At 40.0% G+C, this 12,648-nt stretch overlaps 1 protein-coding gene across 10 annotated transcripts in view; it reads left to right on the top strand.

The window, feature by feature from the left end:
• VPS41 (VPS41 subunit of HOPS complex) overlaps positions 1-12,648 on the top strand; it is a 178,748-nt gene that overhangs the window by 70,225 nt on the left and 95,875 nt on the right. For 7 of the 10 annotated variants that reach the window (XM_070615440.1, XM_070615443.1, XM_070615441.1 and 4 more), the window contains 3 exons: positions 358-432; positions 8,095-8,157; positions 11,706-11,771. In XM_070615440.1, the coding sequence (XP_070471541.1) occupies positions 358-432; positions 8,095-8,157; positions 11,706-11,771 (204 nt within the window). The remainder of the gene's footprint in view (positions 1-357; positions 433-8,094; positions 8,158-11,705; positions 11,772-12,648) is intronic. The other 3 variants (XM_070615442.1, XM_070615445.1, XM_070615450.1) reach the window with 1 other exon arrangement.

Raw genomic sequence — 12,648 nt, 5'->3', positions numbered from 1 at the left:
TTTTTCTTTTGTTTATTTTGTTCTTCTAATGGATTTTGGATTTGATAGAAATTTAGGAGTGTGGAGTAAATAGAGCAGAACAAAAAGGCATGTAACACGTAAGAAAAATAACATTTTAGCTGGGACTTCATGTATCTGAAAAAGATAATTTGGGGAAATCTCAGGTTCCTGGGCTTATTATAGGTCTGGAAACAAAGCTATGTTTTACTATTGTCATTTGCAAAAACAAAATATGTCTTAGACTCATGCATCTAAGCTAATAGACAGCTTGTATCAGTTAAATTTTACAAACAGCCAAGGCATTTGATTGTTGATATATATTTTCCTAAAGTTTTCCTTTTTTTTTTTTTTTAATAGAGTCCTGTGAAGATAAATCAGATTAGCCTGGATGAAAGTGGAGAACACATGGGCGTCTGTTCAGAGGATGGCAAGGTATGGTGCCGATGTGCTCACGTGGAAAGTGCTACTCCGGCACTAAGGGCTGATTTTACTCAGCTGCAGGTGCTCAGAAAAGCACTCTGCTTGCGGTGTACCTGCATTAGGAGACCCTTGATCATTCTTTTTGGGTATTGGACTTGCTTCCGATTGCTCATAATTAAAGGAAAATATATTTTGCACAAATGTGCCTTAGGAAAAGTAATTACAAGAATGTCAATAGTGTAACTAGTATTAAGCTGATTAACAGCTGTGGCAGGGGGACATGTCACCTTAATCATTACTGCTGTGCCACTTATACTTCAGTGACTAGTCTGCAGTTCCTGCAAGACAGTAGTTTAATGCCTTTCTGCCATAAATCCACAAAATTGGATTTTGTGGGCATGATTTCTGTGGGCTGGTGGTTTTCATTTTCACACACAAGTTATGAATGTTTCTCTTGAATTATAGAATCTTTTGATAAGCAATCATAGTTTATCAGAAGAATAAAGTGTCTTACAATGGGCACATTAAATAAATGTAAAATCAATATATGTACAGTTTTCTAAAAACCTGGCACCACTTCCCCGACCACGGACATCCATCATTTGTGCAGTGTATAACGAACAGTTATCAGGGCTTCTTGCCGATGTTGAGCTGTGACATTTAGTGGTTGTGGTGATTGATTTTCCACTTATAAGAATGTCTTTTTTGTTTTTCAGTCGATGAAAGTCTTATCTAATGTTGGTTTGCAATGATAAAATTCTAATGCACAGTGTGTTTAAGCTACTTTACTAAAATAACAGTTTAAGAAGAGAGTGCATTAAGAATCATTGCAGAGCCTTACATATTCCTGACTGAACAGAGCAGATTTCCTAATCCAATTTTATTTTTTTTACATGATCTAAATTCAATGGGCCATTAGGACGAGTAAATTAAAAACAATGTATTCAGTGTAAAAGATTTATACCCATTTAATCTGTTAACAAAAGAAAAATGAAGTCCTCTTGACATAGAAGAGCGCATTTTATGTATCTAAGCATACTGTTGCCCGGAGAGTCTTTTGAAACAGTAATTGGAACACTCGTGCTCTTCAAAAAGCACTGTCGCATTTCACAGTACTTTCTGAAATTCTGAGATGAAGCAGACTGTCAAAGAGAGGTGAGGGAGGAGTTGCGATGTGCAGAAATCAGAAGAATTATCCAAACTGTTGAGACAGTTTTGTGTTCATGTATTTGTAAAGAAAGATCTCCTTTCTTTTGTTTTCTTCAAGACGAGGAATTTCTTACGGGCCGATACCAATTTAATTGAACTAATTTGTTAAAAGAGAATATTCATTTTTTGAGCTGGAAAAGAATTTTTACTAGGCTACTTTTTCTAGAAATTTTCAGAGCTTTAAATGTTGAAGACTTATCATTTGATGTGGCAAAGTGGCATATTTTAACTACTATGTCTGGTGGATGGATAACGAGACGCCCCTCGGATATCTCCTGGTACACTTCTTGGCAAATACCTGGTTTTTCCTATTTTAGCCAGGTTTATAACTGCCATATTTTGGTGTAGACCTGTGGTACACTTTTAAGAATGGTTTTCTCATATGTTTTATTAACATTGATAGAATAGAAAATAGATCTTTCAGTGCCCATATTTGTGTAAGCTAGTCCTTAACCCTGGGTTAGTCACTAGTAGGAAAAGTGAGTAGCTAGTATAGAATGATCTGGTAAAGTGGTTAGTGATGTAAAAACATAAAGATTATTACAGAGATAGACTCCAGATATCTAGATTGAATGCATCTTTAAATGGCTGTTGTGATTTTTTCTTTCTTTAGTGTATGAAGAAGATGCCTAGGTAAATAATTATTTATCTTCTAAATAGAAGATAAACATAAATAGGGATAACTTTTGATATTTGTATTCAGTTTTAAAGCCAAAATCCTAACAGTCTTTAAAAATTTACTCTGTTTATTCAGCTGGTGCTCATTTCTAGTCTTTTTCTCCATAGTTTCTCTATGCTTGAGTTCTGAATTTTGAGATATACTCTGTGTGTGTGTGTGTGTGTGTGTATGTGTAGTTTCAGTTTACTGGCATACATTTTTAGGTAACTTTCAGGATAAATATGTACAAGTTTTATTTTCTGATCTCTTGTACATGTTGCCTTCACACATAAACTAGAATCTGTTTAGTATAGAATTCTGTATGGAAATATTGTCTCTCAACACGTTGGAGATGTTGTTCCCTTTTGTCTCCCCTTGATTTTTGTAGACATGTCTGAGGCCAGCCTGCATTTGTTCTTTCGCAAAATCTTTTTAATTTTTTTTTTGTCCTGCCTTGGAGCTTAGACTAGTCATAATCCCAACAACAATAACAACAACAATAAGCGGCCCTTGTAACTCAGTTTGCTAAGTTATGTCTCGTTCGGGTCTGCTTTCATTAATTTTGTCTGGAACACAGTAAGTCCTGTTGATCCATATACAGAAGTATTGTTTTCGTTTCAGGAAAGTTTACTTCACTTATGATTTTGATTATTGCTTCAGTTCCATTTGTTTTCATTTCTTCAAAGAAACTCAGTAATACTTAGGCTGGAGGCAGCATGGCGCAGAGGCGGAGAGCATAGCTGTGTGTTCCACCTGCCTGGGCGACGTCCCCACACCCCTGTATTAGGTGGGGGGCATTGTTGGCTCTCCCAGTGCCTCTGTGTCCTCAGCTGGGCAGTGGGCACAGGGAGAAGGCTGCAGTGCCACGTGTACAGCCAGCTCTCAGTATATATTAACTGTCTGGCCTCTTCCCCTCCACGTCATTGGACCTAAACTTTTCAAGCTAAGTGTGTGAATGGAGAAGCACTGGTCACTCGTCCTCTCCTTTCGAAAATACATCAGCTGTAAGAGAAATTGGTCATGTTGTGAGATACACACACACTCTCCACACGTGAGCTTTGCGTCCTCATTGTTTTTATCCTCTCATTTCTTTGTAGTCAGGGAGAGTTTCTCTGCTTGTTTGTTCCCTTTGCTGATTCCCTTCTCTTCCGATGTCAGTTTAGCTTTGTGGAATAGTTTTATTCCATTTTGCATTTTTAATTTTCCTGAAATCTCTCTCTCCCAGCTCTATTTTCAAATCAGCCTCATATATTTAAATTAAAAAAAATGCAGCTTCTTCTGTGTCTTAGGGTGTCAGGCAGTGTGATCTAGTGGTTAGGAGGGGGTCATCCTGCCAGGATTTAGCTGTGGGATGTCAGGTAAGTGGTAAGTTATTCATACCTCTCTGTGCCTCAGTCTGTTCACACCTCTATGAAATGGGGATAAAAACAGTACCTACCTCATTGATGATTAGGAGGAAGGAAGGAAGGAGGAAGGTAATACATGTAAATTGTTTGGAATAGTACCTGGAATAGAAGAAACATGTAGTAATTGTTAGCTGTTACCGTCATTGTTGGCGTCGTTGTCGGCGTCATCATCCTGTCTTTCTGCTCCAGATTCTTAGACGTCTTTTCTTCTTATTGAAGTTACCAAACCGTTTTCTAGTTTTTCTTTCTTTTCTGGTTACTATTAAAACATTTTTTAGGGGCTGGCCCCGTGGCCGAGTGGTTAAGTTCGCGCGCTCCGCTGCAGGCGGCCCAGTGTTTCGTTGGTTCGAATCCTGGGCGCGGACATGGCACTGCTCATCAAACCACGCTGAGGCAGCGTCCCACATACCACAACTAGAAGAATCCACAACAAAGAATATACAACTATGTACCGGGGGGTGTTGGGGAGAAAAAGGAAATAATAAAATCTTTAAAAAAAAACAAAAACAAAAAACGTTTTTTAAAGCGTTGTTTTTCTCCCTCTGAGTTGTGAGAATTGTGTGCTGCGATATTCTTTTTATAGATTTTGCGTCCGTTTTTGTTGCTTGTTTGTCCATTCCAGAACAAGGAGACGAGCTCTTTCTGAACCTGGGTGAGCAAACAGATTCAGCGTCTGATTGCTCTTGACCGTGCTTGTCACCGTTTTGGGTGTGGTAGGATCACCTTCTTAGCTCCACGCGGGGGCCTGTCGATGAGCCCAGTTTCATCTGACTAGAGGCGTTCAGTGAAGGCCACCCCCGCAGCGTGAAGTGGGAGCTTCTCCAGTCATCTCTCCCGGGTCTCTACGTGGCTGGAGAATATGAAAACCAGCCGTCTCCCCTGCAAAGTCCCTTCAGCTCCCGCCCTAGATGGAATGACAGTTTACACGTTCATCCCTCCTCTAATTCTTGATCTGTTGCTGTTTGGAAGCTGGAGAGAGAGACTGGTTACGTGAAAGTACTAACTGGGAGGGTTGTCTGACACTCTGGCCGCCTCACTCATAGTTCCTCTACATCAGATGGGCTGTCACCCACTCTGCCAGTTGACAAATACCTAGAAATCCATGCTAAAGTGGAGAAGGGTACACACCTTCCTCCTTGTTTCATGAGGGTAGCTTTTCTTTATTCCAGACTGTAAAACGTGTATCACGTACCTTCTGTGGTTCTGTGGGATGTGAATCACATGGCTCTCTGGGTTTGTAGTTGATGAGAAAGCCTCCGGGACTTTACAGTAGGTTGATTGTAAGGCCAACTGCCCTGCGTTTTCTGTTTTTCCTCATTGGGTATTTCGGTGACAAGTTGGGGGAGGTCGTTAAGGCTGCTATAGGGGATACCATTTTCAAAAGGTTCTTCTCTGTTTTAATCTTTAATTATGTTATTCTTATCTAGGATGAGATCTACCTAAAGGCAAAGCTCTCTGGGCTGTCATTCAACGGATTCTTTTCACAGACGAGTATGATATTCACTGACAAAATGGCAAAATAAATAAAGAGGGAGAGAGAGGAAATGAATGAGAATTGTTTGGATTTCATTAGCTTTAGTAGTGTAACTTGTGACCAACTAGCTTGAGCTGTCTCATTAGTGAAATGAACTGCAACATTGAAGGTTTTACAAATCACCCTGCTTGTACTGATAACGTTTATGACATTTGTCTTGTGAAGTTACAGGGCTTTCCATAGTGAAGGAGAAAATAGGGACAGTTGAGGAGAATGTTATTCGGTTAAACCTGGTAACAGAGCGTGACCTAGAAGTTCTAATCTTGCTTCACCGCCTTCAGCAGACCCTGCTCCAGCCCCTGCTCTGGGGATGACAGTGGCGGTTTTGCTCCTGACTGGTTCTCAGAGATGAGTGTCAGCCTGTTTGTGAAGCACTGCGCAAACATTTGATTTGTTATCTTTCTGTGTATTTCGCCTTAGCACTCTGCTATTGTATCTTCAGTATGGATTCATAATTTCTAAAGGGGCATCTATCTCCGGAAATTCATAATTTAATTTTCACCATTAGATTCACAATCTGAATATTTATCTTCTCATTTACTGTGAAACAGGCCTAATGGTGTTTGTGTTCGTGTAATGGTAACAGAGTTGCTGTAAGGACCAGAGGAGGTACAGCAGGATTGTCCACACTGGGTACCTACTGTCAATGGTGGGCCTTTAAAAGTACCTTTTCTCCCCACCAGAAAGTTGAATTTGTCTAACGTGGGGTCTGGCCCTTAATACCCAGGGATTTTAACTGTGCAGTCAGGTTTGAGGGGCACTAAGGGAAAGTAGGTGGAAGCATTTAGAGATGTGTTATTAGCAGTACTCTACGATTTGACATAGGACCGTGTTGTAAGTGACATTTTTATATTGAATAGAAATTCCTATGTTGGAAGAATTTAAACTTCCTAGTTCAGCATGAGTTTATACTGAGGTAACTTCAGTACGTTGACCACTTGTCAATTTACTCCATTAAGATTCAGGTGATAAACAGTACCTCCCTTAATTTCTACCTGACTTTCTTGGGTTTGTTGGGATTGATCAAGTTAACCTTCCCTGAGGTAAAGTAAAACTCTGAATGCAATGCTTCTCTTTCCTGCTTCCTAACCACCATTTTATAAGAAGTTCAGTGTACCCTGTGCTAATGCCTTTATATAAAAGTACTGATTTGATACTCTCTAAACAACGAGAAGAAGGTGGTGGTGGGGCATCCGTATCCTTGCCGTGTCAAGAATACAGTCTAACAAACTGCCTGGGGTAAATCAAATTCCCTTCTGGTACATTGTACTGTGTGCTGTTCTTGGAACCCAAATCACTTACTTGGTACAAAGGTATAAAAACAGTAGTCACAAAGTGAATGGAGTGTCCTAAAAATTTCATCTTTTAATGAATGAATTTGTCTCCCAAAATTATATCATGACATGAGTAAGTTTTCCTCTTTGAACTCGCAAAAATGAACTACTCACCACTTACCAAGATAAGAAGAAATCCGAAGTCTGAACAGTTTTGTATCTATTTAAAAAATTGAATTTGTAATTAAAAACATTCTCACAAGGAAGCCATTAGACGCAAATGGCTTCACTAGTGAATTCTTCAAAATTTAAAGAAGAAATAATTCCACTCTTCTAGAGACTAGAAAAAGTGAAAACTTCCCAACTGTTGGAAAATAGCTGTAAGTGGCCCTGTTACTTCCAAGTGTTTGAGAGCTCCTGAAATTCTTATTCTCTGTTGGTGAGAGTGTAAATTGATCAAAACCACTTAGTGAAAGAGTTTGGCTGCCTATTAAATGTGAACAGGTGCATAATCTGTGACTCAGCAATTCCATTCCTAGTTATATACCCTTCACAAAGGTGTATATACGTGCACCAAAAGATCTGTAAAGAGTGTTCATTGCAGCATTATTCATAATAGATCCAACATGGAACCAACCCAAATGATCGATAGATGATGGACACACAAATCATGATATGTCCCTAAACTGAAACACTACATAGCAGTGGTCAAGAACCAGCAACTGCTGTATACAACAGGATGGATAAATCTCACAAAGAAAATGCTGAGTGAAAGAAGCCAGTGAAAGTAGTTCATGATTCCCTTTATATAAAATTCAGACACCAGCACAGTATCTATGACGATCGATTTCAGGGGAGTGGTCAGTTTGTGAGCGTGTTATTGACAGGGAGGGGACCCTCAGGAGCTTCTCGGGTTCTATTTCTTGATCTGAGTGGTGGTTGAAGGGGTACGTTCACATCAGAAAAATTTGTCAAGCTGTAAAGTTATGATTTGTACCCTTTACAACATGTATATTATTCAGTTTTTTTAAGTAAACCACTCAGAAAAGAGATTGTCTGAGTAAAGTGGCCTGGAACAACTTCAAGGGTGGCACTGATAAGTAGAAACTGCAATCGTACATTTATACACTGAGGAGATTCAGCGTAAAGATTGTAAATGAAGTGCCGTTCCCCTCATCTCCTGCCTCATTGATCTGCACGGTAGATTTATATACATATCTATATGACTCCAAAAAGAAGCTTCTCTTTCTTTTAAGGGAAGGAAAAAATAATTCCTTTAAGAATATCCTATGGGAAGTTCATGAAAGAGTATGAATAACCTATTCCTATCTGTTTCATTTTTAAAAGTTGATATCCATTTGATAAAACTAATTTATGTTGAGTAAAGGAAACTCTATCCATGAAATGCCTATGACCTTGCAGCAGAGTACTCTTACCCTGATAGAATTGTTTTCATTAGATATATAATAGAGATCACAAAGACCTTAGATTAAGTGTTCTGCTTTTTTTTTATTGACAGTATGTGTTCTCGCCGACTCAGCAGCCGTCTTTGTTGCTGTCCTGGTGAACTGACAGGATCCGTTTACTTTTTAGGTGCAGGTGTTTGGACTGTATTCTGGAGAAGAATTTCATGAGACTTTTGACTGTCCTATTAAAGTAAGTATTCACTAAGTTTTAATTTTTCTAAGGGTTTTATCAACTAAGGCAATAAGGATTACAATACTTTGAGCCCTCCCAGTCTTGCATTAATTGTGTCAGTAAGTATTCACCACTTATACTAGATACTATCTGATGCTGTGAAGGAGTACAGGATATGTATCATATGACTGTGATCTCAGTCTGTCCTCAGGAATCTTTTGTTGTAGTGCATGAGATGATACACACACACGCACAATCTGTGATTAAATACTCAAAGAGGTAAGCACAGAGAGTCCAAAGCTGAGAAAAGTTACTTCTAACTGTTTTTGTTAGTGCTGACTTTATAGACGGAGTGATGTTTGACTGGGCTTTAATAAATGGACAGAGCAGATGGAGAAGCTGGCTTTCCATGTGGAAGAACAGCATAATAGAAATGGAGAGGGTAGAAAGTTCAAGTTGTGTTCAGGAAGTGGCAAATAGTCTAGTTTAGATGGTGCATAAAATACTGAGTTGCAAGACAGCTGTACAGGCAGATTGGGGCTGGCTTTATATTCAGGCTAAGGAATTTAGACTCCATCTAGTAGATAAGGAGAAATTGTTGAATGTTTAAGAGCAAAGAAGTGACATAAACTGAGCTAAGCTTAAGGAAAATTAATATGGCGACTATATATAGTATAGATTGGAGGGCTGGTAGACATGAGGCAGGAGGACCAGTTTTAGATAACAGTCATGGTAGTTATAGTGACTATTATAGTTGTTAAAGGAAGCAGTCATTTGTTTTTTTCACTTGTTTATTCAAACATTTATTGATTGACAGGTGAAGGAGAGAGAGGATCTGATGTGTGTTTTAGAAAGCTAAATATGCCAGGATGGAGGGTGATTTAAGCAGGAGAGTGACTTGGGACAAGAGGCAATTTAGAAGGCTAATGCAGTGCTCTAGGCAGGTCATTACAGCATCTCAATGAAAAGAATAGTAGTGAGTATTCGGGATGGAGTAGAAGAAATGAAAAGCCTTTAGGAGGTAGACACAACAAACCTTAGTGATGGATTGCATGAGGGTGATGAAAGATGGAGGAGTGGAGGGTAAATCCAGGTTTTTGCTTTGGTAATAGTGCGTGAGAATGCCATCAGTTGCAATAAGGGATGATTTGAGTAAGGATGTTGCTAGTTTGGTCCTGAGTTTAGTTAACTGTAGTGCATCTGGTGGAAACGTTATATAGAAGTTTTGGAAACATGAGTGTGGAGCTCATTATAATACATAATGAGTTATGTATTATAAGAGAGCTAAAAGGACTCTTATGAGCTCAGGCTGGGGATTGGCCCTAAAATCACAAAGTTGATAACCCCAGTTGAGTAAGATGAAGCCATTTTTTTTTTTTAATTTTGTTTCATTTTTTTCTACTTTTGTTCAGTGTAGACCATTTTTTTTTTAGGATTTTTATTTTTTCCTTTTTCTCCCCAAAGCTCCCCAGTACATAGTTGTATATTCTTCTTTGTGGGCCCTTCTAGTTGTGGCATGTGGGATGCTGCCTCAGCGTGGCTTGACGAGCAGTGCCATGTCCGTGCGCAGGATTCAAACCAACGAAACACTGGGCCGCCTGCAGCGGAGCACGCGAACTTAACCACTCGGCCACGGGGCCAGCCCCCAAGATGAAGCCATTTTTAAAGATATTATCCATTTATAAAAGCTAAAGAATGAGAAGAGAAGATGACTCATGGTAAAATTCTGGAACACTCTAATTTAAAGATTCAGGCAGTGGAAAAAACAAACAGCAAGAGATCTAAGAAGAATCAGTTAGAGAGACTGGAAGAAATCCAGAAGAGTGGTGTCAGGGAAGCCAAAGGAGAGAGGGTTTCCAGAAGGAAGGAGTGGGCAGCAGCCGAAAGGCAGTGTGGAGAGTCAATGAGATGAGGACTGAAACAGGATATTTTATTTGGTCATCATGGAGATATTGACAGCCTTAGTGAGGACAGTTTCAAGAGCAGGAGGGTCACCTGTGTCAAGAAGTAAATTGGAGATGAAGAAGTAGAGACAACTAGTGTAGACTCTTCTTTCAAGAGATTTGATCATGAAGAAGAGAGATCATCTGGTAGGTGAGAGAGGGCCAGTGTCCAGGGAAGATTTCTGCAGATCGTGTTTTGGTTGATGGTAAAAAATCACTAGAGGGGGAAAGATTGAAAAATAAAAGAAAGTGAGTACTTAATGGAGCAGCACTAAGGAATGGAATCAACCTCTCGGGGTGGGTGAGTGACCTTGGAAAAGGTCCTACAGCCTCTGTCTGTGAGACGGGCACAGGACAGGGGAGACTGAGCCCAGCCGTTTGCTGAGTTTGGCTGCGACTGATCTTGATGGCCTTGTTTCCTTAGAGCAGAAGAGGAGAAAGGGGTAAGGTAATATGACTTAGGAACGTGGGGGATGTCTGGAATAACAGTTGTTCTCTAGGCTTATGTATTATTAAGAGAGCTAAAAGGACTCTTATGAGAGGGTTTAAGAATATGTAATAACAGAACGTGTAAATGATTCAATATTGGTATCTCAGGTGGATTAGAGAAGTGTTGAAGGAAAGAAGGGCTAACTTGGGAGAAAGGAATGATTAGAGAAATGAGGAGTCATACGCTAAAAGCCATAAAAATGGCAGTGTAGGAAGAGGAATCTATTCCATTGGAGGATGAAAATATATTAGTCAATTAACATGAATATAAAGTGTATTTAGTTGCAGGTTGGTGCAAGCTTAAGTGTGTGGATTTTTTTTAGTGTCTAGAAATATTCTGTATGTTAGGTTAGGAAGAAAACAAAGTGCATTAGTCAGTGATTCCATGGGTTTGGGGATAAAAAGGTAAGGGGGCAGAGCACGTGCAGGCTTACAGCCACAGAAGGGGAGCTCCGAAGATGGGCTTGCTCTGAGTAGAGCCACTGACCTTCAGAAAGCCACTGGTGCATGAAGTAAACAGAGATGACGGGTGGAGCGGCCTTGGGAGAAACTTGTGTAAGGGGTTGCGAGGAGACTGGCTGAGCGGAAAGCTAATGAGAACCGGGGGGGACAGGGACTGAGGCCATAGGTAGAAGGGAAGACCCTGAATGTTGTCTCTCACACTAACGGGGTCTTGGTGTAACTATCCTAAATATCTGTGAGGCTTCATTGCCCCACCTGTTCCATTTGGTACCCTCAGTCACTGAAAGGCATCCGGGCAAAGAGATAGTCAGGTTCTTCCTTTGGGTTTCTTCTGTTGTATTAGAATTGTATTCAGTTACAATTGCTGCCTTGACTGACCTCCCTTGCTGTGTCAGAGGATGGGGCACCCACGTAGAGGGTCCCACTCAGCCCGAAACTAGAACTAACTCACTCTCATCTTTTAGTTTTGACCTGGCTTCATGGAAGAAATCTTTTCACACAAGAGCAAGACACAGATGTCCTCAGTAGTAGCAGAATCTTACCTGAATAGGTTACTTCCTGCCAAAGTATAGGATGATTTTGAGATCCTGCTGCTTGGAAAGTATAAAGGGTTTTCATGCTGTGCTTTAACCATGACTCCTAAACCAGTGTCGGGTCCTTGTTCCCTTGTAGATCATTGCTGTGCACCCGCAGTACGTGAGGTCCAGCTGCAAGCAGTTTGTGACCGGAGGGAAGAAGGTAAATGCTGTGTGTCTGCCCTCACATGTGGTCTTTGAGGGGGCTTGCATTTGCTCTCTAATTTATGCTTAGTTTTTTTACGTCTGACTGTTCATTAGGAGAAATTTTGAGAAAGAACAGTGTAATGAAATTGTAAGACCATCATTTCTTGAGGGAGGTGTGGCCTTGGAGCTTCTCGCTGACATTCCTTTGGGGTATCTATAGGGCAAGAGAAAAAGATGTTACTTAAACTGCCACGTGGCCGTTTGTAATGTTGTTCCTTCCACAAAAGAGAGGTAGCATTTAAAAATAACAAAAGAGTAAATAAACTAGTGTTTTTTCCCCCTGTAGAAAATCTCTTGCCAGCCTTGATAAAGTTTTAGGACAATTATGGATATTTTTTACTGACATGTTCATGGCATATTTTGTTACCTTAGTGCCATTTAAAAAGTAAGAGTGCGGGGCTGGCCCCGTGGCCGAGTGGTTAAGTTCTCGCGCTCCACTGCAGGTGGCCCAGTGTTTCATCGGTTTGAATCCTGGGCACGGACATGGCACTGCTCATCAAGCCACGCTGAGGCAGCATCCCACATGCCACAACTAGAAGGACCCACAACTAAGAATATACAGCTATGTACCGGGGGGCTTTGGGGAGAAAAAGGAAAAAAATAAAATCTTTAAAAAAAAAAAGTGAGAGTGCTAAATTACCTTTTTGTACATTTACATGTTTGTTTGTAGATATAGTAAATTCTAAAGTTAAAATAATCTTTCTGCTAATAGCAGTCGTTAACTTTTTCCTACTTTTATTAACCAGTGAAATTTTGTAATCCATTTTATAGTAAAATACTACCATTGTACTGGAACTCTGAATGTTATTTCATATTCAGTTTAGAGATCAGCG

This window comes from Equus przewalskii, chromosome 4 (genome assembly GCF_037783145.1).
Source record: "Equus przewalskii isolate Varuska chromosome 4, EquPr2, whole genome shotgun sequence".
NCBI classification, from domain to species: Eukaryota; Metazoa; Chordata; class Mammalia; order Perissodactyla; family Equidae; genus Equus; species Equus przewalskii.
Note: the sequence above shows the minus strand (reverse complement) of the source record. Positions and strands in the feature narration are given on the sequence as shown.